This window comes from Balaenoptera physalus (genome assembly GCF_965194825.1).
Source record: "Balaenoptera physalus genome assembly, chromosome: 14".
Classification (NCBI taxonomy): Eukaryota; Metazoa; Chordata; class Mammalia; order Artiodactyla; family Balaenopteridae; genus Balaenoptera; species Balaenoptera physalus.
The window spans coordinates 81,114,934-81,142,296 of NC_138893.1; the positions used below are offsets into that span (position 1 = coordinate 81,114,934).

At 40.1% G+C, this 27,363-nt stretch overlaps 1 protein-coding gene across 1 annotated transcript in view; it reads right to left on the reverse strand.

Annotated features, from left to right (window-relative positions):
* The window catches only part of LRMDA (leucine rich melanocyte differentiation associated), a 1,095,033-nt gene that overhangs the window by 214,065 nt on the left and 853,605 nt on the right, over positions 1 to 27,363 (reverse strand). The window contains exon 6 of the mRNA XM_082425763.1: positions 11,808 to 11,892. Within this exon, the coding sequence (XP_082281889.1) occupies positions 11,808 to 11,892 (85 nt within the window). The remainder of the gene's footprint in view (positions 1 to 11,807; positions 11,893 to 27,363) is intronic.

Below are 27,363 nucleotides of genomic sequence, written 5' to 3' on the forward strand. Positions count from 1 at the left end.
ATTAACAAATTTCTAGGGATTCAGAAGAAGAAAAGGAGGCTGTAGAACATGTTCCTTATGCTGTTTTAATTCTTCTTATGCTTTACAATCTCCCAGATATGCCAGCACTCACTGCCCTGACTAACCTGTTCTCCAGGGGACTTTAGCTCTTTGATTTGTACACTGTATGAAGCAAGTTCTAGAAAGATTCCAGGGAAGCAGATGAAGAACGGGAGAAATTAGACATAAGAGGAAAGCTCTCTCTTGAGGAAAAAAAAAATTGTGTGGGAGAATGGTTATATGGGTTTCTTTAATCAAAAACAAAGGGACTGCATCTTATCCTTTTTGACTCTCCTTGATTTTGGAGAAACTGATGAGGTATATAGCAAGATAAATAAAGGAATGAAGAGCTAATCCACAAGAGAGAAGACTGTTTTATTGCTCTTACACAGATGTCTGTCCTTCCAACACAGGATATTTTTTTTTCTTTGGCGGAGGGTGGGAAGAGGGGTAAGGGAGCAGCAATTTAAATTGGAATCTCCAGGCAGTCTGTGTTTGGGAATTAGCACTGCATTATTTTCCTGGCTCCCCACCCCCTCTTGTCTTTTCGCTGAGAAACATTTGCCCTGGAACAGCACACAGAGTTTGCATTAGCATCCCTGAGGATAGAACTTTGACCCCACAGACTAAGGAAGCTACAAATGGAAAATTCCAAGTTGCTATACTCTTTATTTTCATGCTAATGATTCTGCAGAGAGTATTTAAAGAAACAGATGCACAAGAATAATAAAGAGTCCAGGACTAAGAACTCCTCTGACAACAGTGGAGTGTTTTTCCAACAGGGTCTTGTATCTATCTGTGCTTGCAAAAGTCCAGAGGGGTCAAGGTGAAACCCTGGTTTCATTTAATTAAAAAAAAAAAAGCTGAACTAGCATTGACAAAGAGAACCCTGGATCTGTGTTTCAAATCCTGATTGGATTTGAAAGTTGTATAAATTTCATTTCACTTCCTCCAGGCTACACTATTCAACTCTCAAAGACAGATGAGTACACCCTTCAGTAAAAGGCCTTGGGGAATGGTGGTTTCCCAGTCACCCTTGCCGATCCACACCTGAGTTCAACAATACAAAACCCATCCTTTCCTTAGATCCAACCTAAATGGCACCCACTATCTTTCCAGCTTCCTAGATACTTCCTTCGTATTCTGTACAGCAACAACAAAAAAAGTTCTCATCTTTTTTTTTTAGAATAACTTTATGCTGGGATTAAATTCTCAAGTGGAAGACATATCAGAGCACTACATTCTGCAAAGGCAAACACTCTCAACATTCTTCTCTTAATATGCAAATGGAACCTATATTTTACTTCACCACAGGCATGCCCCGCTGAGGAGCAAGCAGCTCGTCAGAAAAACAATCATCCTGGCTAACCCTTGCGTTAACGTTCCTTCGCACATGTACCTCACCTAGATTATGGCCAGAAATTAAGCAAGGACTCCACGTGGTCTCTCCCCAAGTTCTCTTTCACACTCTGAAATGGCCCAGGGAAGATTCCTCCAGGTCTGTCACCTATATAAATGGTTTCACTCCAGTGATGGCTTTAGAATTTTTATATTCAAAGTACACAGGAGCAACAGCTGGGCGGAACTGTGTAAGTGGAGAGGCAGGGGATGGAAGGTTTATTTTGAAACTGTGTTTCTGTATTAAGCACATGTTTTTCTCTCAGTCTGTTGGTTTCTATGAGGTGACGTGGAGAAAGGGGTCTTAGATATCTGGAAGCAGAGAATGGAGGGAGTAAAGCCCTTTCTTTACACCTGAGTAAAAAGAACTTAGCAGTGGCTGCTCCTGTGAGATAAGATAAACCCAGCTTTCTCCTTTCATCTATTTGCTTTCAACTCAGTTCTCACCTTCATCTGAGGCTACCTCCCCATACTTCCGTTCTCACTAACCCCATACTTCCGTTCTCCCTTTCCTGCACTCTTGCATCTAGCTTGACCTCTGCTTTCTGTGTGTGTAGGGCCTTCTTTCTCCAATTAGACTATAGGTTTCTTGAAGGCAGAGCCCACAGCTTTCCTTGCATTTCCCACAACCTCCCAGCCCAGAGTGCCTCTGAAAAAAAAAACACGGTCGGCTGACTGATTGAAGAAACAGAAAGAGGCCCCTGCAGTGACCTGAAGCATATGGAATTCTGATTAAGGGAACTGAGAAGTCAAAAAGCCCAATTCCGCACCCTTCATAAAGTACACACATCCCAGCAAACCCCAAGTTATTGGAAAAGTAACAGCCCCGTCCCCTGACCAGCCTCAACCAAGAATTGCATTAGGATGGAGGAAGAACCAGAGCAGTAAATATTAATGGCTGGAAGGGGGAACGGGAGGACAGAAGGCTGAACCAAGCAGGTGTTCACTCACTCAGTTTCAATCCACTTGCAGCCAGCGACGTCATCGTTTGGCCTTCTTGAGCTCACCGACAGGCCATTTTTCATGATTTTACCATTTCTGGCCAAACGCAAACTTTTTAATTAAATGGACCACACGATTCCAGATGTTTGTTTATTTGTTCCAAAAAGGTTGTAAAAGCTCTACATGAGGAAAAATCTGGGGCAGGGGTAAAGTTTTCTCTAAGAGAAGGGGAAACAAATGAGTGGGAAGACCTGGGCCTGGGAAGTTAAGGCTGGGCAGAGCTCCCAGCAGAACAATCTAGACCAAAAGCATTGGCTTTCAAAGAGCTCTCCTTCCAGAAACCCAAGATTCAGGAATAAAACACCCTGAGCCCTTATTCGCTTTTAAAAGAATGTAGCTCATCTTGAGCCAAAGGCTCGAATGAGAACACATTTTTGTGGCTTCCCTGCCTGCTTCTTATATGTTTGTTCCTGTTGCCACGAGCTCCACTACATTAATTCCAGCAGTCTTCCATTTAACAGGCCAGATTATAGCTCATGCCTGAGTGGCAGTGGAGAATCCTGCAAGGAGGAATGTGAGAGGGGGTACAGGCAGAGACTACAGCTTCCCACGAACCAGGCCAGCTTCCTTGCAGCTGTCTGTTCTCTGGTACCTTCTACCTCTAACTATAATCAGTCATTAAGTCAGCCAATTGCATTTGTTACAGAATCGTTCTCATATTTCTTCCCCTATTCGCCAGCTACTCCATCCTTCAGCGTCAAACGCTAGATTATTTCACCATTATCTTAATTGATGCTGGGCTCTAAATTTTGGTTTCAAAAGCCAACATCAGAAAGACTTTGAATAACATGGGGAGAAAAGCATTGACTGTCCATTTTCTCTGATACCCGAGCCAGGGATACCCTGAGACCAAACCATCAGCAACCTCAAACCACAACTCCACCATGGCTGCAAGGTTCCCTTTACATCGCCCCCACCCCTGCTCCACTGGCAGTGCCCTGGCCCCAGCTGTCCTCCCCATCTGTTACCAAATTGTTGCCTAAATTACCTTTGCTTGAAACCTGCTGTTTGGAGGTATTATAGTCTGCAGTCACATAGCTTAGTGTCAAGAAACCCAAAGCTTCTAAAACTGGACCGCACTCCCTTCAAGGCCATCCCACAGTGGCCTCTTCAAGTCCTGGCTCTTTTCTTTCCAATCCCCTTGCACACTGCTTGCAGATTAATAACCATACAGCACAGCTTTAAATCCAATCTAGATGCTTCTGCCTGTTCAAGGCCTGCCATAATACAAATCTGTTCTACAAGTAAACTTACTTCTGAATTTTTCAAAACTGGGCCCCTTCCTCCAGTCAGTTCTAACTATTCTTACCTTTTCTTTACCCATTTTCTTTTTCTGGAATGCCCTTCTTTGGCCGTCCACCTACTTACGCCCTACTTGTCCTTCAAAGCTCAAGGCCAACACCCTCCAAACAGCCATGCCTGACTATTCTAGCCTTTACTGATTCCCTTTTTTCTAAGCAGTTTTAGCACTTACATGGCTTTTACCAAGTGAGGCACCTCTTAATTATATAATATCTAATATCTGTTTGGTTGGCATGGCTTCATCTTTGGTATCTCCACAATCAAACTATAAGGGAGATACCATGCTCTGTTTCTGAGCTCTCCACAAACCCTAACATATACTTTGTTCACAGTGGACACGAGATAAAGACATACTGGAGAACTCCTTGAATGCCGGTGCTCAGGGCAATACCTGTGTCATATTTGACCATGTCCCAGCTCTTCCCTGGCAACGGAAGGGAGAAGAAACAGCTCAAGTCTCTAAAACTTCAGGACATTTAGAATCTTCAACCCTGTCAATTCCGGACCCTCCATTGTTTTTTAAACAGAGGGACCTATTTTTACCACTATTTTTTATTTGGTCTGTCTGTTGGGGCAAGGGTTATCCTTCGATCTCTCATCCTACAGTAGGAAGGTTTATCACTGTTGGGGGTGCGGAGCAAGATTCCGTTTTGCCCTCCTTGCTTTGCTCTGGAACAGAAGAACCAAAGCCACAGCCCCCCCTGCACACAGTTCTGCCCAAAGAGTAGAAATAAAGCAATTGCAGAGACTGCAAATGAAAAATCATCCTTGGAGAAAAAGGATAGGAAATGGACCCCTATGGATTTCACATACTTAAAGGAGGCTGCTTCAAGTTCCTGGCTAAAGTCCATGCCAGTCCTGGTAACAGTCTAACAGATTCATCCATCTTCAGATTCCACTTGGCTTGCTCTTCCATCACTGCCAGCTTCCCAGACAGCGAGCGCACACTGGCACATCTATCTATATATATGCGGAAGTTTTAATCTACACCACCCTCCATTCCAATCTACCCAGCCCCGCTCCACACAGAGTGAAGCTATTGACCCTGCAAAGCAGCAGGGAGATGAATTTGATGACCCAGACTACTGTTTTTAAACCATTTCAGCAAGGCCTAGAATCAAAGGAAAGTACAATTTATTCAGCACTTAGTAAAGTCCTTTTACTTAGGAACAGAGTGCACAGACTGAAAATAGACTCCCGCTGCCACACAGATAAAATAAACCTGTCAACCACTACTGTCAAATCACTAGTCACCTCGATTAAATAAAAGAAACATTAGCATCTCTCAGCATCTGAGACTTCCACCAAGATTCTAAGCCCATGAAAGCATTATGAAGGGAAGAAAAAACTAAAGTGAGGGGTTCTGTTGAAAATGTCATCAGAGGAAAGTATTTTACATAATTAGAAAATGCTAATAATAGCTCTGCACAGGGAACCAACACACTCTTTCCCCACACAGCCAGGGCAAAGCCACAGCATGGAGTCTGAGAGACGGGAGCTGAGGCCATGTACTTGCTTGGCAGGACCCACAGACCAACCGTGTCCGCCTCAGCAAAGAATGCTTCCTTGTCAGTTGCCAATGTGATTTTCTTCTTCTGTTTTCTTCTCTCTCTCTCTTTCTCTCCTTCTCCCTCTCCTGCTCTCCCTACCCACCTCCTTGTTTCTTTCTTTTTTCCACAGCTTTCAATACACTTTCCATAGAGGAGAGTTGGATCCATCATACCTCTATGAACCTTCAATGAATCAGTCACATTTTCTGAGAAACCATGTGATGGTTAGCTCCCTTGAAAGACTAATCAAAATATTCTGGAAGACTGAAGGCAGCAAATAAACAGGCTGCCTGAGTCATGGGTCCGATCTTAGGTGAGACCTACCAGGCAAAGTCACCATAACCATCAGATTGCTTGTTCCATCTCTTTAAATGGTCAATGAGAACCAACAAGCAATAGGCAAAAAGACTCCTTGATGCTGAACTGGTAAGAGAACCCAAATAAATGCACCTATTTTCCTTGAGCCTTTGCTATTATTCTGCGTGGATTTTGTTTGTAATGATCAAGTCTACTTAAGCTTTCACATTCCCTGTGGGTTGACATTAGCAAGATGGTACAAATATGAAAAACAGAAAAAGGTTTTTAAATTGTCTGAAAGAGACAGATTGCTTCCAAATCCTATAAGCCTAAAACAAATTGTGATGAAGTTTGGTTATCAAGCAGCCCCATCTTGTGCCCTCCCGAAAGTATTCTGCTTGCTGGCGTACAGTTTTTCTGGCCAACATCTCCCCATTCCAAACACCTTTCCCTACATTGACACATCTTCACCTATATCCATTTAATTCTCCTCTGACTCATTTCACTTTGGCTTATTTGAATAGTTGAAGCAAAACCCTCTGCATTTATGGCTTCTGAGAAAATGTATTTTATGATATCTCAGGCTAAAACTGTTTAAAAAATAAAATTAAAAAACGCCAGCAGTTTTTCCTTCTGCCTTTTTTTTCTTTTTTGGATGACACACATTGAGCTGCTTCATGGAGAAATACAGAAAAATCAATTGCTAAGCATAAAATGCAACTCACATTAAGGAAACTGCAAACGATAACTAATTATGATAAGTTGCTATGTAAATCACTCTGTGACGGTCCCAGCAATCAATTTCCAAAACAAACAGACCAAGCCCCTGGTTGGAGAAGAGGATGAGCTTCTAACAACTGTGTCAATAAAAATAATGGCAAGATTGCCAACGATGGATAGAAGTAGGGTATTATCATCTCCAAGCAGCTTTTCGTAACAGATTCCCCTCCGTTTCTTGCTTGCTTTCTTTCATACTTTTAAAGTCCAATGCTTAATCTGACAAGTTAACTATGGCACATCTTCAAGGCTGTATAAGCATCAGGGGAAAAAAAGTAATAATTCAGGGATGTTCACTGGGTTTGCAATTACTTTGTAAAATGTGCGTGCAAACCATTGGAATGGGACCCTCAATGTGATAGTGGTTAGCAAGGTAGGATTATGGTAGATGTGCCGGCTTGGCTGTTTTAATTGGGTATCACCACTACCCACTTCTGAGGTTTTCTCTGCAGCTCAGAGGAGAAACGAGAAACTACATTTCCCAAAATTCCCTGTATGCACAGTTCTCGGTTAGAGAGGTCCAAAGAGACACTGAGTATGATTTGGAAATCCAGAGAGGAGGGGCAGGGCAATGCGTGGGCAGTCCTAACCTTTGAAGAACTTCTTGAGAATAACCGCCGCCTTGGTGCTGCAGACCGAGAAAGTCAGTAGGAGATTCCCAAGTATTCCTGAGATGCACAGAAACTTCAGCAAGCTCTTGAGAATCACCGGTCACAGAGGTGAGACTCTGGGTGACACCTTCCCTGTCAGTCCTTTCCTGTATGTGTAAGCCTCTCATTCCTTACATTAAAGCCCTTCATAATTTGAATAGTGTGCGTTCAATTTTCCCTGTCTGAATTCAGATTGATACCATAGCATTTTTTCCTTTGGTTTTTCAAACTATCTCTGCTCCTGAATGTATAGATTTGGAATTTTTAAAAAGGGTGGAGGGAGGGGTTGCCTAACAGGCAACTCTTTTGACAGAAGTTGGCAAGGACGCTGTACTTTACCACAGCCTTAGCACAGGCTTTCAAAATGCACCCCAGGCAGCGGACATTTCCAGGCCATGTCTTTCCCTGTATTTTCTCTCCTCTTCCCCCCCACCCAGCACAATGCCACAGTGAGTCCTGCATTTGCTTTATGTGTCCTGTGTAAAGGACAAATGTCTGGGGTGGCCTGGGAATCCAGGACACAGAGCTTGGATGTTTTTTCCTTGCCTCTGTTGCTGAGTGATTCAGCTCCCCTAGCAATTGTTGGGGGTGTCTTCCTCTGTTAAATGGGAAAACTAACATTTACCCTCTCCACCTTATTGGGTTTATTTATGGTCTATGCTCTAAATAGAAATGTTTTCCCAAAAGACACAATGGTCTATAAAGATGCAAATTCTGCTTCTAACAGCTACCAGATAAAGAGTGGCAATACACAGCATGCAGGGGTATACCCATTTCTCTGATAAACGTTTCAACATTCCTCGTAATGTGGCTACCCACTGAGGAGGTAGTATGCAGACTATCACTAGGTAGCAGTTGGCATCACTGACATAGCCCCGTATCCCCCATATTCTGAAGACATGCTCAGACCTAGAGGAGAATTCTCACAGAGACCTTAAGCGGACCATTCTAAAACCCTATCTTTACCACAACCTGCCTCTTATTGAGATTCTAGCCCCTTCTTCGAGAACTTCTGTTCTAGTAACATAATTCCATGAGTTGCTTCAATTCATCCTAGTCCTTTCCATCATCAAAACACCAGCATTTGAAAACTCTGACATTAAAATAACTAACTACTTGGAAGTTGTGCAATGCGGCTAAATGCCTTCTGGCAATGAACCAATAGATACAGCTCCCATCCAAGATGGTGTGGGTTTCTGAAAGCAACAGAGTTGAGGTCTGACGTCCACAAGACAGGCCGCTCCCTTCAGTATGTGCTCACCCGCAAAGGCAGATGGGTTTCTTTCCTCAGATGCAATCAAGTTACCTCGCAATTTACGTGCAACGGGGTACTTAGAAACCAACAAGAGGTACCTAAGTCACTGAGTTTCCCCTGGGTTTCTATCACTCATCATTTACTGAACAAATATTTCTTGATCTCTGATTAAGTAGGAGGCCCTGTGCCAGACACTGCAAATATAGTGGCGAGTAATCAGACATCAGCACCTCCACCCCCTACCCCACACCAACCCCCCCTCCCCGCCCCCCACCAAGAGCTGCCATCTGGGAAGACAGTCCCTGAAAAGGGAAAACTGACCTAATGCAAATGGATAGGGTGGGATCAGAGGAGTCTTCTTTGGAGCTGTTGTACTGAAGCTGATACCTGAAGAATGAGTAGGAGTTAATGATGTGAAAGAGAAGGAGAGTTAGAATCTGTACTGTCCATCTGGGAGCTTTCATTTATGAGGAGTTCAAGATATACATAGACCTGACCCTGTCATCAAAGCAGAATATGAGCAATGGCACTAAGGAGATAGAAACAAATATTATAAGTACCTCAACAAGGGGAAAAATTCAATACAGGTAAGATCAGTAAAAATTTCATGCAAGGGGGGCTTCCCTGGTGGCGCAGTGGTTAAGAATCTGCCTGCCAATGCAGGGGACACAGGTTCGAGCCCTGGTCTGGGAAGATCCCACATGCCGCGGAGCAACTAAGCCCGTGTGCCACAACTACTGAGCCTGCGCGTCTGGAGCCTGTGCTCCGCAACGGGAGAGGCTGCGACAGTGAGAGGCCCGCACACCGCGATGAAGAGTGGCCCCCACTCACCGCAACTAGAGAAAGCCTTTGCACAGAAACGAAGACCCAACACAGCCAAAAATAAATAAATAAATAAATAAATAAATAAATAAGTGAAATTCTTAAAAAAAAAATTTCATGCAGGAAGAACAAAGTACTGGGCATTACTGTCCCCATGAGGTTTAGATTATCTACACGTTACGGATGGAAAAATAGAGTCCCCTGCCTCCTGATCATTATTCTGGGCCCAGACTTCCTTTGCATTTGAATCTACAGTCCTTAGGACATGAATCTCTGGCCTATCCTACTCGACATTGGAAGTTACATAAAAGGACAAGCAAAGGGAAAATGGCATGTATAGAAAAATAGCAATTTGCACGTGAACTACTGCCCACCAGTTTGTGTAGTCGTTGGTGTGGAATGAAAAGAGATTGGGAACCGAATGAACCAAAAATTATTTACAAATAGAATTTCCACTTAGGACTTTATAGACCAAGTTTCAAACATCATGGAGGATTTCACCTGGGAAAGAATTGGTGTAATTTGCCTTCACAACATGGAAGTACCTCTCTGGATAAATGTTTGTAGGCTGTTTCCATGAAAATATTAACAAATGACACTCAAAAAGTTTGGTGATTTATGGAATCAGAAATTTAGAATAATTTCTTTCACTTAAATACAAAAAAACCAAGATGGCATTAAGTGGTTTCATTCTGGATGCTGAAAACTATGGCTTTCCTCATTTGTCACTGCATGATTCATGTCAAGATGAAATATATCAGTCCCATATTTTCCCTACACAGATCATTCCAATAATAATTCAGCCTAATGAGCTTCTTTGGTTCTCTCTTTACTGGTCTCCTCATGAACATAAGTCCAAAGACCTGGCCGTCATTTCATGATGCTGTCTTGCTCTTTTCAACATCCAAGTACTTAGCACAGATCACGCAACTAATGCATCAAATGCATTAAATGTGTATTAATTACTCAAGAAATTCAAGACATCTGTTCTTGGCTCCCTTTAAATAATGTTTTCCCTATTGATGTTGGGCTCTGATATCATTCAAGGGGGCCTATTTTCACTCTAACCATGTTAGGTATTTTTCCATATTCCAAATATTAACCAAAATATCTTCAAAACTACTGTTTTATATTCCATTTCTTCAAGGTTCAGATTTTTTATTTTACTGTTACAATGACAGATGACCTTTGCCCTATTACTGATGACTATCACTTATGGGGTCCTCCTGCTGTGAAATCTCAATTTCATGGCCAGATCAACTCAAGTAGGCTTGAGGGCTCTGAGACTTCAGTTCCTACTCATGTAGTCAACGGGCTACACAGTTAAAACTACCCTTATTCAAATGCAAGAGACCATCTTTGAGAATATGATGCTAGGCTTAATTTGTTATCCCTTCTAGATAGCATATTATTGTTTGCCTAGAGGAATTCCCGCCACCCCCCGCCACCCAATAAAACAGTCTCTAAAGGGATATACTCAAAACCTTCATAAGGACATTCAGCAGAAGAGATCTGTTCATACCCCTCAAAATATAACATGTTGGCAGCTATTTATTCTACCTGACTTTGAGCAAAATTGATTTTCACAAGTTTGACACTTACTGAATGGAATCACAGTTGAACCCTAATTGAACCAACACATATTTAAATGTAGAAAAGTTCCACTGGGCCCAGACATCAAACAGACAACACAGGTCCAAGTCACAGACACCTGGAATCCTGCATTACTCAATGGATCGTTTCCTGCAGAATATAAGTGTGCCATTTGCCCAAAACCCCCATGTCTTGCTTAGAGGGTCAGCTCTACTTTCTGATAATCTCTACAGACTTGGCTCCGACCCATCCATCCTTCTGTGCAGCTTGGATGACAAAGCTGGAAGAGCCCTTATTTAGTGTCCCCTGCATGTACAAGGGGAATTTCCTGCTTGGGGAAGCAATGTTTAAAGTATGTAACGCCCTCAATCTAAGCCTGTTCTTACTTATCCTTGCAAGGTAGATTCACAATTACGAAACATGACTGTGGTCATAACCAGAATAAAATGGGGTAAACAAGTTACATCATGTGGCCTCTTCCTGTCCTAACTAATTCCAACAAAGCTGGTCACATAGTCCTTGGCCTGAACAGCCAAGCTTAGGGATAAAGCATGTTTAAATTATATTCCTTGCAGACTTTAGAGATGGCAAGAGGAATTCAAGGCTTTGGAAGAACTGGGTAAGCCAAATTAAAGTTTCAAGGATCAGAGAATTCAGGGAAAACTGCATATTGATTCTCCTTAATGTGCTAGACAAACTGGAATTCCTTTTAGCTGTAATGTAGAGTTCATTCATTTGAAATTACAGATTTCAACTATTATACTCCCAAACAGTGACACTTTTACAAATATCAACTGAGTTTCCTAATTTCTCTCCATCACTTTCTCTGGAGGAAATGACCTCCTTAGTAATTTTGAAGTACGATAATCTCTTTGTTAGAGAAAAAATATCACAAAATTATATTCCACCATAGACTTATTTGCCTTCCCAATAGACTGCCACTAGATGCTGTTTAATATGAGTGAAAATCACTAGGCTTGACAGGTATGGTTTTCTCATCAAGGACTTGAAAAGCAGTGTGTTCCTTCCAAAGTGCCGAGGCAGCAGTAATGAGCCCGAGCTCCGCAAAGGCCGGTGTCCCTCCCTGCAGCCACCGAGAGCAATAAAAAGCAGGGTTCCTACCTCGGTGACTGGTGAGTTCCCTGGAAGCAGAAGGCAGGGGTGTGTAGCGGCTCTTCGGAGAGGCGGCAACGCTGTCACTGGAGGCCTGCGTGAAAAAACCACATCAACATGAAGCCACACCAAACACTAAATACCTTCATTTACCCAACTTGTCTCCTTGGGATCTGGGTTTGGAGAAAATATTATGGACCAAGACTCTTCTTAGGAAGCAAGAGTTGTCTGTGTTGAGATAATATTCTGGTAAGTGTAGGGTCGAATACCAAGCTTTCAGGGAACTTGGTACAGGTGGAAGGGCTCTGACACAAGGGGATGGTTTGTTTACTGTGCTGAACTGCAAGGAGGAGGAGGAGGGAGGAAAAGAGAAGTTGAAGGCAGGAAATGATGCAGACTTACATTTCTGCCACAGGCCTCCTACCAACACTTCCCACAGATTGAACGCTCACGTGCGGAGGAGATTTCTATGGAAACCAGTGAAGAGGCTGAGCTTTGCCCCCAGGGTGGATGGGACAAACAAGCCTGGTTTACTGGACCCAGTGGCATGGAGATAATGGGAAGCTGAAGACAAAAGGACTGGCAGCATGAAGTGACCCTAGAGAAGAGACAAACCATTGCAAACCCTGCAACTGGGGTTCTGGCTACATTTTACAATAGCACTGAAAAACCCATCTGAAATTTGAAATACAATGGTCATCGCCAAAACTTTGCCGTTTCAAAGTCTAAAAGAAAATATTATGAAGATGCTTTTTTTTTTTTTTTACTGTACACAAGGCTCTTTAACCATTCGATTCTATATAGTGGGACGCAGGCTGCTAACTCTCTTCCCCTAACACTACATCCACGGGGGCTAAGGCAGGAGGAAAGGACCACAGCTGGAGAGTCAGGTGTCACTCAGAGCTAATGAACAGTATGTCACATTCTGAGTGTGGCTGCGTGGAGTACGAAGAATCACCACTGCAAGTCTTACTGAGACTTCTGAATCAAACACTACTTTTTTTTTTTTTTAATATCCAAAAAAGAACATCTGCTAGGATCAAAATCCTAAGCTTACAACCTTTCCAAGCTTCATGAAAAAGTAAATTTCATTAATGCTACATTTTTCTTTCTGGAAAAGGAAATATGTTCTATGGGATATATTTGCCCTGGTAGGAGGAGGCCTTTTCTCCAAAGAGATTATCGACATTATAGGAATCAAAACTAAGTAGGAGATTAGACCTACTTGCTAGAAAAACACTTTAAACCCCGTTTCTGACATTTGAGATGTTTGATTAAGCAGCTTTCAGTGGAGACTTACAGAAAGAGTTCTGAATGCCACAAAAGCAGAAGCTCTGTCCCTAAGGTAGAGACAGATTTCGGGTAGCATTTCTTCATTTCAGCAGCAAGAGAAATACATGGTGTTTAAAGTTTGATCCAAAGGTATTGGGTCTGGAAAGATCAAAGTTCAGTCACCAAGAAAAATGTTTTAAAAAGGACCCAAGATTTGTAAGATACTGCATCATTAGACATTTAGGATGCTGCAACAATGTAAAACAGTCAGCAATTAGATTAAAATTCAAACACTAGAATCACCAGGTGTTTCTCCATTTGGCATCAAGGTCTCCTGTAATCCCTACGTGATAAATGAGACACAACGACATGTTCTGAATATGGCATCTATTCAATGCTCGAGGCAGGGTATATGCGGCAGAGGAACGGGGAACGTCCTTCCACAGATCTACCGTACTTCCTCCATAAGAGGCCATAGCTTCTTTCTCTGTCACTGTTTCTGCTCCACCTTGTTGCTAAAAAAGCCTAAAATTCCAGGATGAGTTTTAGGTTGCTATATTGTGATATTTCTTGGTGCTTTTAATCTCAATTTGGGCTGTTGACAATTTGATGACAGCTTTTCCTAAAATTACTGGAAGAAACTACCTTTCAGCAAATACCTCTGATGGGGCAAAACATACGAGTTTTGTAATCAAGAGTAAAATAGCGATTTAACTTTTATTTCCAATTGTAGTCAAAGCAAAAACTGTGTGGCTTGAGTTCTGTTTTGCAGTCATCATTCTTCGCCTAGCACTTAATTACTTTTCTGCTCAATGTCCATTTATAAACTCAAGTCATGGAAAAGAATCCAGGAAGAGAAAAATTTTGCAAACTATGCCTTTTGGTGAGACTTTCATGGCTGGATGTTGGGGAAAACCGCTACAAACCAAGGTTCTAACTACTAGTTCTTTGACTTGGCTTTTAGCAAAATGAAGTCCATGTGATCTTTTCAATAGTGATGTTGAAAATTATGCTTAGAAGCATGATTCAGAAAAGCACAATTATCATATGAAAGAAATGGACAAGACAATGTCTTAAATTTGCATACTACCTGCCCCAGAATAGAGAACGCCCCTTGAAACTGAAGCAATACACTCACAGTATATCAAGAATGAAATAATAGAAACGTAAGTGGAAATATTTAATGTTTTCTTTTACCCGGATTAAGGAAGTATGCCTAAAATGGGAACAGGGAAATCGGGGTAAATCGGAATCCTCAGAACTACAAATAATTCTCAAATCTTTAAGTACTTGCCAAAGTTTCTAACGACCTGTGGCAAAGAATTACACTTTTACATTTTACTTGTTAGAGAAGTAAACATTTTACCCCTGTTAGAGAATTTTTGCAACATCTACAATAAAATGTTAGCATCCAGAATACCTATATCCCTAAATAAATAAAAATATAATAAAAGATGGGCAAAGGAAATCTCAGACAATTCAAAGAAGAGGAAACCTGAGTGGTCAATAAATAAAAGAGAAGATGGTCGAATTTACTAGTCCTAAGGGTAATGCAAATTAAGACAAAATGCAATTTTTTTTGTCCATCATAGTTGGCAAACTTTTAAGTCTTACAATAGCGAGAGCTATAGAGAATGAAGGACAACAAAACTCGTAACCTCTCATCCTTTGCCAGTGGAAACGTACATTGGTTCAACTACACAGGAGAGTAGTTTAGCAATATCTAATAAAATTGAAAACTGGTACTGTAATTCCTTTAAAATATATACAATGGAAAATTTTACTCAGGTCTGTAAGGTGGAACATAGAACAATGTTTATTGCAGTATTATTTACAACAGAACAAATTGGAAATAATTCAAATGTCTATCAATGAGGAAAATGGATAAATAAAATGCTGTATATTCATATGACAGAATAATATTTAGCACTTAAGAGTGATAAAGCTGATTTATATATCTCAATTTGAGGTCTAAAAATTTAATAAAAAGTGAAAATGCAAGTTGAAAAATGATAAATGTAGTGCAATATTATTTATGTAAATGTGTAGTTCTTTGATCTCATGTGTGTATATGGAAAGGTCTGAAAATGATAAAGGTTATACACTAAATTCATGAAAATGGTTGCCTCTGCCACAGGGCACAGGAATAGGACTGGGGCTAATGCGAAAGGTGGGGAGCTTCAATTTTACAGATAAGGTTTACTTCTTTTATTGAAAGATAAGACATGACAAAAAATGTCAAGATATTAGAAAATACAAACCCTGTATGGTAGCTGAACATGCTCATTACTTTTCAAACTTTTCTACATTTTTGCAATTTCTCAAAATCAAACATGAAAATTGAAAAAACAGACTCCTATTTTCTCTCTGATCCATAAGTCCTATGTTGATATAAACTCATAATTAGAGGAAATTTCCTCTAACAATTTTCTGATACTTGCCCAACATGGATTCAGACCATCTCTGGTTGGCTTTTTGTGATGAAATATCCCATTTCTAATTCTTCCAAAGCTACTGAGTATGACAATAGAATGGAAAAAGCCGATAAACAGTAGTTACTATAAATTCCCCCTTCACACCAAGGCTTGAAATGCTCGTTCCAGCCTGGTAAGTCCTTCTGCTTAAGATCTACCAAAGCATACTGAAGGTTTATGTACTTGTCTCCTACTCACAATTGGAGAGTTGCTAATAATTTTTTAAACTCACATCAATAATGATAATGGTCACTAATATACTGTGCTTTGCAATTTCTATAACGCAGGAAGGAAGGAAGAACTTTGGCAACCTCGTTGGAAAAGACTGAATGAAAGTACAGTACAAGAGATTTGCAAAGTGAGAATTTCACTCTGCGGTTCCAGGAAACAAATGTCTTTAGACGAATGTGTAAAATTCGAGCCCCCTCCCATTGGGTGCGTTCCATGAAAACCTGCATTCCAGTGGATATTTCTGAACATCATGGATGCCCGGAAGGAACATGATACAGACCACAGGAGGAGAGATTTGGCAGGCTTCAAGACAAGAAGGGGGCAGCTACAAAGTTGTTTAATAGCCATAAATCTCCCACTATTTTTCACAAAATACCATCTAAGACCACAGCTCCACAACTCATTCCCCATCACTCAGCTCAAGTGGAGCGCTCTGGCATGCTCACTCACCCTTAAACCATACACTGCATAAAGTGATCCCAGGTCTGGGAAATTTATCAGCCTCTTTCAAGTAAAAGCAATCTTCGCTTTTCATCACAATTCATTCCCTGAAACTGTGGTATAAAGCTGACTCTTCTAAAAACATTTATTTTCTCTCATAATAAAAAGTATCACTCATTTATTATTAAGGATTTAATAAACACCTACTATATGCCAGGCCCTGTGTAGAGAATACCAAGAAAAATAAAATGAGGACCTTGGCTGCATTCCCAACTCATCAAAAAAAAAAAAAGAAGAAATTAGAATCATGATTAATGCTGGTTAGTAAGAGTCACCGACTCAAAGCCTGATCCCCATACTCTGCATCATCACGGAACTTTGACCCTGACCTCTATGATGACAGCTGAACACATGGACCAGTAATTATATCCTTGCTTATTTCTTCTTCATACTAACAGAGAACTTTCAAGATTAACTCTACTAACTTTCCGAGATTAACTATACTGTTACCCTTGTACCCAACATGCTGCTAGAAAGACAGAAAGAAGTCAATGCATAATGCGTGAATGAATAAAACATTTTAATGTCAAAGAGAAAACTATACACCATGATTGTAATTCAACACAAAAGTGTAGGCCAAGTTGCCAGAATCAGAGGTAAAGACTTGACAGCATCTCAAGGATTAAGTTAACAGCCACAGAACTGGCCTAAGGTGGAGTCTTCCCACTTGCTCACATGTGAAGGCACCAGGCCTTTCAGTGTGAGGACAGACAGAAAGCCTCCACCACAGACCCACTGTGCTGGAAATGACAGACAGGTGGGGGAACAGGAAAACCATATTCTGGTCCACAGCCAGAAGCCAAAAAACTGAGAGAAAAAAAAGGGGGTATGGTGGGATGAGGGTGAGCCAGGAACCAAGGGACCAAGAACGGGCCCAAATGGGCAAAAGGAAGAGTCTGGGAAAGAGCTGAGCATTCAGCTGACTGATGGAGGTGAGGGGTAATTCAGAGCAGAAGTCAGTCAAAGAAGGGGTGGGGTGAGGGGGAGGGTTGTGCCGAAGGCTCTCCGGAATCAGGAAGCCCTTTGCAGGCAAAACAGCCTCCAGAGTTTGCCACTGTTTTTATCTGATCTACAGGGGGTCCAGTTTCACCAGAGTCTAAAAGGCCATCAGGCCCAGAGCTGTAGTTCTGAAATGTTTATGAGAGGAAGGGAAGAAGGTGGGGAGGAAGGCAGGTAGGAAGGAAAAGAAACAGGAATGGAAAACAGGAAGCAAGGGCTATAGACTGGGCATTTTTTGGACCTTTACACAAATAATCAAATTACAGAATGTCAGAGCTGTAAAAGACCTTTTCAGTCATCGAGAGCAGTGGTTTCCAAACTACTTTTAGCAGACACTCATATAACAAGAAAAAATAAAACAACATAAATACTGGGCATTATGGAAATATTCATAATTACATGTGGCAAGCAAATATAATATAAAAGAGATACATATGCAAAATTTTTGTTATACAAAATTCAGTGAACACAGTTCATATAAGAAGAGTACATCCACTGTGATTTTTAACAACATAAAATTTACAATGGGTAAAAGTTAATAAGCAGAGATTGAAAGATTTTTGTGAACAATGTGGTTTGGGAAGATTTGATTTTTAAATTCTATTTAATGGTGCCATTGCTTCTGGCAGTTTAAATTATTTAAAAATTAAAATCCTACAAGGGCTGATCTGAAACAACACATTTTCCATCAAGTACCTTTCCAATCTCTCCCATCAAAGGGCAAGGAGAGGCGGCAGAAGGAGGGACAGCAGGAGTTAAGGTGGAAGGAGAGGGGGGTAGAAAAGAAAGGAGGCACGGGGTGGGATAGGAACAAATGTTTCTTGAATGCATTCTAAGTCTAATGGTTTTCCAATGTGTGAGTATATCCTATTATTACTCTCATGTGAGAAAAAAGAAAACTGAGGCATGGAAAGGATAAGTCACATGTCCAAGGCTACACAGTTCTAAAATCCAGAGTGGGATTAAAAACCAAGTCAGGAGGACCTGCGTGGAAAGGCGAGAGGCAGCACATGGAAAGGAGGGCCTCTGGAGTGTGGAATTCCGGAGTTTGGAGCTGTGTGGCTGACAGGGGCTTGGTGCTCCAGCCAGGTGTCAGGCCTGTGCCACTGAGGTGGGAGAGCCGAGTGCAGGACATTGGTCCACCAGAGACCTCCGAGCTCCAGGTAATATCAAACGGCGAAAGCTCTCCCAGAGATCCCCATCTCAACGCTAAGACCCAGCTCCACTCAACAAACAGCAAGCTACAGTGCTGGACACCCCATGCCAAACAACTAGCAAGACAGGAACACAACCCCACCCATTAGCAGAGAAGTTGCCTAAACTCATAATAAGGTCACAGACACCCCAAACCCCTCACCACCAGATGCGCTCCTGCCAACAAGAAAGACAAGATCCAGCCTCATCCACCAGAACACAGGCACTAGTTCCCTCCGCCAGGAAGCCTACACAGCCCCCTGAACCAAACTTAGCCACTGGGGGCAGACACCAAAAATAACAGGAACTACAAACCTGCAGCCTGCAAAAAGGAGACTCCAAACACAGTAAGTTAAGCAAAACGAGAAGACAGAGAAACACACAGCAGATGAAGGAGCAAGGTAAAAACCCACCAGACCAAACAAATGAAAAGGAAATAGGCAGTCTACCTGAAAAAGAGTTCAGAGTAATGATAGTAAAGATGACCCAAAATCTTAGAAATAGAATGGAGAAAATACAAGAAATGTTTAACAAGGACCTAGAAGAACTAAAGAGCAAACAAACAATGATGAACAACACAATAAATGAAATTAAAAATTCTCTAGAAGGAATCAATAGCAGAATAACTGAGGCAGAAGAATGGATAAGTGACCTGGAAGATAAAATAGTGGAAATAACTACTGCAGAGCAGAATAAAGAAAAAAGAATGAAAAGAATTGAGGACACTCTTAGAGACCTCTGGGACAACATTAAATGCACCAACATTTGAATTATAGGGGTCCAAGAAGAAGAAGAGAAAAAGAAAGGGACAGAGAAAATATTTGAAGACATTATAGTCAAAAACTTCCCTAATGTGGGAAAGGAAACAGTTAATCAAGTGCAGGAAGTGCAGAGAGTCCCATACAGGATAAATCCAAGGAGAAACACGCCAAGACACAATAAATCAAACTATCAAAAATTAAATAAAAAGAAAATACAGTAAAAGCAGCAAGGGAAAAACAACAAATAACATACAAAGGAATCCCCATACAGTTAACAACTAATCTTTCAGCAGAAACTCTGCAAGCCAGAAGGGAGTGGCAAGACATATTTAAAGTGATGAAAGGGAAAAACCTACAACCAAGATTATTCTACCCAGCAAGGATCTCATTCAGATTTGACAGAGAAATTAAAACCTTTACAGACAAGCAAAAGCTAAGAGAACTCAGCACCACCAAACCAGCTTTACAACAAATGCTAAAGGAACTTCTCTAGGCAGGAAACACAAGAAAAGAAAAAGACCTACAATAACAAACCCAAAACAATTCAGAAAATGGTAATAAGAACATACATATCGATAATTACCTTAAATGTAAACGGATTATGCTCCCACCAAAAGACACAGACTGGCTGAATGGATACAAAAACAAGACCCGTATATATGCTGTCTACAAGAGACCCACTTCAGATCTAGGGACACATACAGACTGAAAGTGAGGGCACGGAAAAAGATATTCCATGCAAATGGAAATCAAAAGAAACCTGGAGGAGCAATTCTCATATCAGGCAAAATAGACTGTAAAATAAAGACTATTACAAGAGACAAAGAAGGACACTACATAATGATCAAGGGATCAATCCAAGAAGAAGATATAACAATTGTAAATATTTATGCGCCTAACACAGGAGCACCTCAATACATAAGGCAAATGCTAACAGCCATAAAAGGGGAAATCGACAGTAACACAATCATAGTAGGGGACTTTAATACCCCAATTTCACCAATGGACAGATCATCCAAAATGAAGGTAAATAAGGAAACACAGCTTTAACTGATACATTAACAAGATAGACTTAATTGATATTTATAGGACATTCCATCCAAAAGCAACAGAATACACTTTCTTCTCAAGTGCTCATGGAACATTCTCCAGGATAGATCATATCCTGGGTCACAAATCAAGCCTTGGTAAATTTAAGAAAACTGAAATCATATCAAATATCTTTCTGACCACAATGGTATGAGACTAGATATCAATTACAGGAAAAAATCTGTAAAAAATACAAACACAAGGAGGCTAAACAAGACACTACTAAATAACCAAGATCACTGAAGAAATCAAAGAGGAAATAAAAAAATACCTAGAAATGAATGACAATGAAAACACGACGACCCAGAAACTATGGAATGCAGCAAAAGCAGTTCTAAGAGGGAAGTTTATAGCAATACAATCCTACCTCAAGAAACAAGAAACATCTCAAATAAAAACGTAACCTTACACCTAAAGCAATTAGAGAAAGAAGAACAAAAAACCCCCTAAGTTACCAGAAGTAAAGAAATCATAAAGATTAGATCAGAAATAAATGAAAAAGAAATGAAGGAAACGATAGCAAACATCAATAAAACTAAAAGCTGGTTCTTTGAGAAGATAAAATTGATAAACCATTAGCCATACTCATCAAGAAAAAAACGTAGAACACTCAAATCAATAGAATTAGAAATGAAAAAGGAGAAGTAAACACTGACTGCAGAAATACAAATGATCATAAGACATTACTACAAGCAACTATATGCCAATAAAATGGACAACCTGGAAGAAATGGACAAACTCTTAGAAAAGCACAACCTTCCGAGACTGAAGCAGGAAGAACTAGAAAATATAAACAGACCAATCACAAGCACTGAAATTGAAACTGTGATTAAAAATCTTCCAACAAACAAAAGCCCAGGACCAGATGGCCTCACAGGTGAATTCTATCAAAGATTTAGAGAGCTAACACCTATCCTTCTCAAACTCTTCCAAAATATAGCAGAGGGAGGAACCCTCCCAAACTCATTCTACGAGGCCACCAGCACCCTGATACCAAAACCAGACAAAGACGTCACAAAGAAAGAAAACTACAGGCCAATATCACTGATGCACATAGATGCAAAAATCCTCAACAAAATACTAGCAAACAGAATCCAACAGCACATTAAAAGGATCATACACCATGATCAAGTGGGGTTTACCCCAGGAATGCAAGGATTCTTCAGTATATGCAAATCAATCAATGTGATACACCATATTAACAAATTGAAGGAGAAAAACCATATGATCATCTCAATAGATGCAAAAAAAGCTTTTGAAATAATTCAACACCCATTTATGATAAAAGCCCTGCAGAAAGTAGGCATAGAGGGAACTTACCTCAACATAATAAAGGCCATATATGACAAACCCACAGCCAACATCATTCTCAATGGTGAAAAACTGAAACCATTTCTCTAAGATCAGGAACAAGACAAAGCTGTCCACTCTCACCACTATTATTCAACATAGTTTTGGAAGTTTCAGCCACAGCAGTCAGAGGAGAAAAAGAAATAAAAGGAATCCAAATCGGAAAAGAAGAAGTAAAGCTGTCACAGTTTGCAGATGACATGATACTATACATAGAGAATCTTAAAGATGGTACCAGAAAACCACTAGAGCTAATCAATGAAGGTGGTAAAGCAGCAGGATACAAAATTAATGCACAGAAATCTTTTGCATTCCTATACACTAATGATGAAAAATCTGAAAGAGAAATGAAGGAAACACTCCCATTTACCACTGCAACAAAAAGAATAAAATACCTAGGAATAAACCTACTTAAGGAGACAAAAGACCTGTATGCAGAAAACTATAAGACACTGATGAAAGAAAGTACAGATGATACAAACAGATGGAGAGATATACCATGTTCTTGGATTGGAAGAATCAACATTGTGAAAATGACTATACTACCCAAAGCAATCTACAGATTCAATGCAATCCCTATCAAACTACCAATGGCATTTTTCACAGAACTAGAACACAACATTACACAATTTGTATGGAAACACAAAAGACCCAGAATAGCCAAAGCAATCTTGAGAAAGAAAAACGGAGCTGGAAGAATCAGGCTCTTGGTCTTCAGACTATACTACACAGCTACAGTAATCAAGACAGTATGGTACTAGCACAAAAACAGAAATATAGATCAATGGAACAGGATAGAAAGCCCAGAGATAAACCCACGCACATATGGTCACCTTATTTTTGATAAAGGAGGAAAGAATATACAATGGAGAAAAGACAGCTTCTTCAATAAGTGGTGCTGGGAAAACTGGACAGCTACATGTAAAAGAATGAAGTTAGAACACTCCCTAACACCATACACAAAAATAAACTCAAAATGGATTAAAGACCTAAATATAAGGCCAGACACTATCAAACTCTTAGAGGAAAACATAGGCAGAGCACTCTATGACATAAATCACAGCAAGATCCTTTTTGACCCACCTCCTAGAGAAATGGAAATAAAAACAAAAATAAACAAGTGGGACCTAATGATACTTAAAAGCTTTTGCACAGCAAAGGAAACCATAAACAAGATGAAAAGACAACCCTCAGAATGGGAAAAAATATTTGCAAATGAAGCAACTGACAAAGGATTAATCTCCAAAATTTACAAGCAGTGCATGCAGCCCAATATCAAAAAAACAAACAACCCAATCCAAAAATGGGCAGAAGACCTAAATAGAGATTTCTCCAAAGAAGATATACAGATTGCCAACAAAAACACGAAAGGATGCTCAGCATCACTAACCATTAGAGAAATGCTAATCAAAACTACAATGAGGTATCACCTCACACCAGTCAGAATGGCCATCATCAAAAAATCTACAAACAATAAATGCTGGAGAGGGTGTGGAGAAAAGGGAACCCTCTTACACTGTTGGTGGGAATGTATATTGATGCAGCCACTATGGAGAACAGTATGGAGGTTCCTTAAAAAACTAAAAATAGAACTACCATACGACCCAGCAATCCCACTCCTGGGCATATACCCTGAGAAAACCATAATTCAAAAAGAGTCATGGACCACAATGTTCATTGCAGCTCTATTTACAGTAGCCAGGACATGGAAGCAACCTAAGTGAATGGATAAAGAAGATGTGGCAGGTGTATACAATGGAATATTATTCAGCCATAAAAAGAAAGCTGAGTTATTTGTAGTGAGGTGGATGGACCTGAAGACTGTCATACAGAGTGAAGTGTAAGTCAGAAAGAGAAAAACAAATACTGTATGCTAACACATATTTATGGAATCTAAAAAAAAAGTGGTTATGAAGAACCTAAGGGCAGGACAGGAATAAAGATACAGATGTAGACAATGAACTTGAGGATACGGGGAGGGAGAAGGGTAAGCTGGGACAAAGTGAGAGAGTAGCACTTACTTATATACACTACCAAATGTAAAATAGATAGCTAGTGGGAAGCAGCTGCATAGCACAGGGAGATCAGCTCGGTGCTCTGTGACCACCTAGAGGGGTGGGATAGGGAGGGTGGGAGGGAGACACAAGAGGGAGGAGATATGGGGATATATGTATATGTATAGCTGATTCACTTTGTTATAAAGCAGAAACTAACACACCATTGTAAAGCAATTATACTCCAATAAAGATGTTTAAAAAGAAATTTAAAAAAAAAAAAAGTCAGCCTGACTCAAAAACTCCAAGAGGTTTCCCCAGCGCCACACCCTCTCAGCAGCAGAGGCCCCAGATCTTTGTCATACTCCGCTCCTGGCCATCATCCACTTTGCCTCACACCACTGTCAACTGGGCACTTGTCTGGTCCCTTCTGCAGGACTGTCAACTTCAAGAGCACAGGGGCAACACCTGTATTGATAGTGAATGCCTTGCAGCTCCTAACAAAGCAACTTCTCCAAGCATTAAGAAAGGGTTGTCAAGTGAGAGGGAGTTTACTAATAGCATGGGCAATTTTAAAGGCAGAATATCCAATCTTTCAAGAAACAAATAATCATCTTTGACCACAGAAATATGATGGAGCACAAGTTAATTATTTTACCGTTAATTATTAATCCCTGCTGAGGATTTAGTTTGTGTCATATGTTCAAACAGAATGTAATCAGAATGTAATATATTACAACCTCCAAGTAATGAGGGTAATGAGTGTATATACGTGGTTGTGTGTGTGTATCACATTTCTTGTGCGTTAATTACATGGAGGCATTTTAAGCACACTCTTTCATTTAGCTATCTCAACAACCTTAAGGAGTATCATTATTACTATCATTTTATAGATAAAGCAATCGGGATTTAGAGAGGTTAAATAACTTGCCCAACAGCACCTAGTTAGCATGTGGGGAATTTAGAATTCCAACCAACACATCTTGATTTCACAGCCTGAATCCCAACCATTGTGCAATGAACTTGATACTCAAAGGTGCCTGGCAAGGAAAAACTTCCTGGGTTTAGTACATATACTAAGACAGGTTATATATTTCTAGTAAGATATGATGAAATTCATGTGAATATGCAACATGTTTTGTGGTCTGGCGTATACATAAAACCATTACGTTATTTATTAAAAATAATTGACGATGCAATGTAGACATAAGAGTGCTTCAGATCTCTTTAGCCCTTTGGGGTTAACATAACCAATGGTGTCTATGGTCAACCTTTACCAGCTCATAAAAACCAATGGTTAAAATTTCAGGAATGCTGTATTTAAGTTGCTAAACACAGCCATTATTTAAAATTCAATTATATACACATGCGATTGGATAAATTAAAAGTAAGGGTAATATGTAAACAAACTCAGTACTTTCCAATTATTTTACACAACTTTACTACCATTTATGTTCTTGAAAGTATTCATGTCTATTATATCTACATAGTGTAAATACTATATAATAATATGCTACTTCGTATCTCTTCCCATCTCTTCAGTGATGTCACTTTGGTAGCCTGACATCAGCCATGATAGGAGTATTTACAGCAGAAACTGGCAAATGCTACAACTTAGGGATTTATTATCTTGATTTTTTTTTTAAACTTAAGAAAATGATGGGAACATGTTAATTACACAGATTAAACTTAAAAGTTATGTTGTGTCTGTAGCTATTACATTGTGAATAGCACCAAAAAGTTGAGGAAATATTCTTCAAATATTCAAAGACCATTATCTGATTCAGTAAAGAAGTTGCTCATGCCATTGACAAAAGAGTAAAGCTCTGACATACTCAGTAAGAAAAAAATATAGTTGATGTTCATGTCAGAACTACACTTATTCATCAATTGCAACCTTACGTTGGCAATGGATATGAAAGTTTGGCCAAAATAATACAAAATATTTGGTGAGACTGAATTAGCTGAATGGAATTTATAACAAAAAGGATTATATATTTAATTTTATTTGTAAACTGTGTGCTACTCATCCTTTATATACATAAAGATTACAATAAGTTTATGCACACATTTACATGCATAATGTTTTTTCCAGAGAGCCGGTTGTTAAATATTTCCAGCACACTACTACGTATAACCCTTATTATATAATGTCTAAGGTATGTTTGGGGCTATAGAGAAAAGGATAGTTAAGAAAAAAGCTAATTAAGCTTCAAAGATTCTGTCTTCAACTTATTTGATGTCTGATGCCTTACTAAGACTTAGATCCAAGCTCCATCCGGCTACATGACCTTGGGTATTAAGCTCTTAAAACTATACTTTCCTCCACTGTAAAATGGTAATGACAATAATAGTCATGATGATGATCATGATGATGATAGTTAAAAATTGCTAACACTTACTTGTGCTTACTTTGTGTCTGGGACTATGGTAAACACATTCCATATATTAATTTATCCAATTTTTACAACAGTTCCATGAGGCAGTTCTGATTCCTATTCCTGTTTTACAGATGAGGAAAACTGAGGCCCAGAGAAATTAAGCAGGTTCTTGGGTTACTAGTATGTAGCAGAGCTGGGCCACAAAGCCAGGTAGCTTGTCTCCAGTGGCTACTGCCTTAACCATTATGACACTATACGACCTTTCTTCCCATTAAAGGCAAAGAATAAATAAGGTAAGAGACGAAGATCTTGGCATTGCTCATTAAATATTAACTTACTTTTACTTTACTCCAATTTTGTATAACATCTTATCTCTTCAACTAGATTTCAGTTTCTTGAGAGGGAGGGCTAAGGTTTTATGGCTTCTACCTTTCATAGTAGCTGCAACAGGGACGGGCACACTACGTGTAATCAAATTATGTATTACTTGAATAGACTCTACTCCTCACTTGTCAAGCAGAAAAGCACTACTGAGATCCCTTCTGAGGGCAAAAGTAGTGAGATCTTTAGCCTAGTTACAATCTGGATTCATCCACAGATTCCCTGCATTATTGTGATGGTCTGTCTTTAGTAAATAACTACATATGGCATTTCTCATCTGGGTTTGTAGGGTTGTCTTAGAAATAATATTATGTCATGGTAGTCTTACAGGGTTGATTTATTTTGGCTTAAAAGAAGAAACTTGCCTCATGTGTCTCTCTTCCTCTCACAGAGTTTTTTTTTATTCTCAAGGGCTATAGGTCAAGTTCTGTCCTTGGAGCCGAAGTAGTTTTCCAAAATGAGGTGGAGCCAGCTATGTCAAGCTGGGCCAGCTCTGCTGTCAGTGCCTTTCCCAAATACATCAGACTCTCTGCTTGTAAAAATAAATTGATACCAACGCAAGAAATTTATTAGGAGATGACAACGCGATTCATGATGGAAATATGGGAAAAACATCGTCCTTCAAAACTGACAGTTTATCCATCATGCCTCAGATTCCTGAGATAGAAGCAGGCACTGTCACATACAATCTGCTGAGGACACATCTTCTTGGATTTCCTTATGACAGGAAACTGAAATAATCCAGAAGAAGGGAAGGACTTGTGCTGCCCTTAATGTGCTCAGCCATAAATTTTTAGTAATAGCAGAAGAAACATGTGGCCAAGGAAATGAATGATGGGGGAAATCAGGAGGCCTGGAATTCTCAAATGGCCCCTTCTTTTCTCTCGGGGGTGATGAACTGGGACAGGGGTCAGAGAGGGTTACTGCACTGCTGTGAG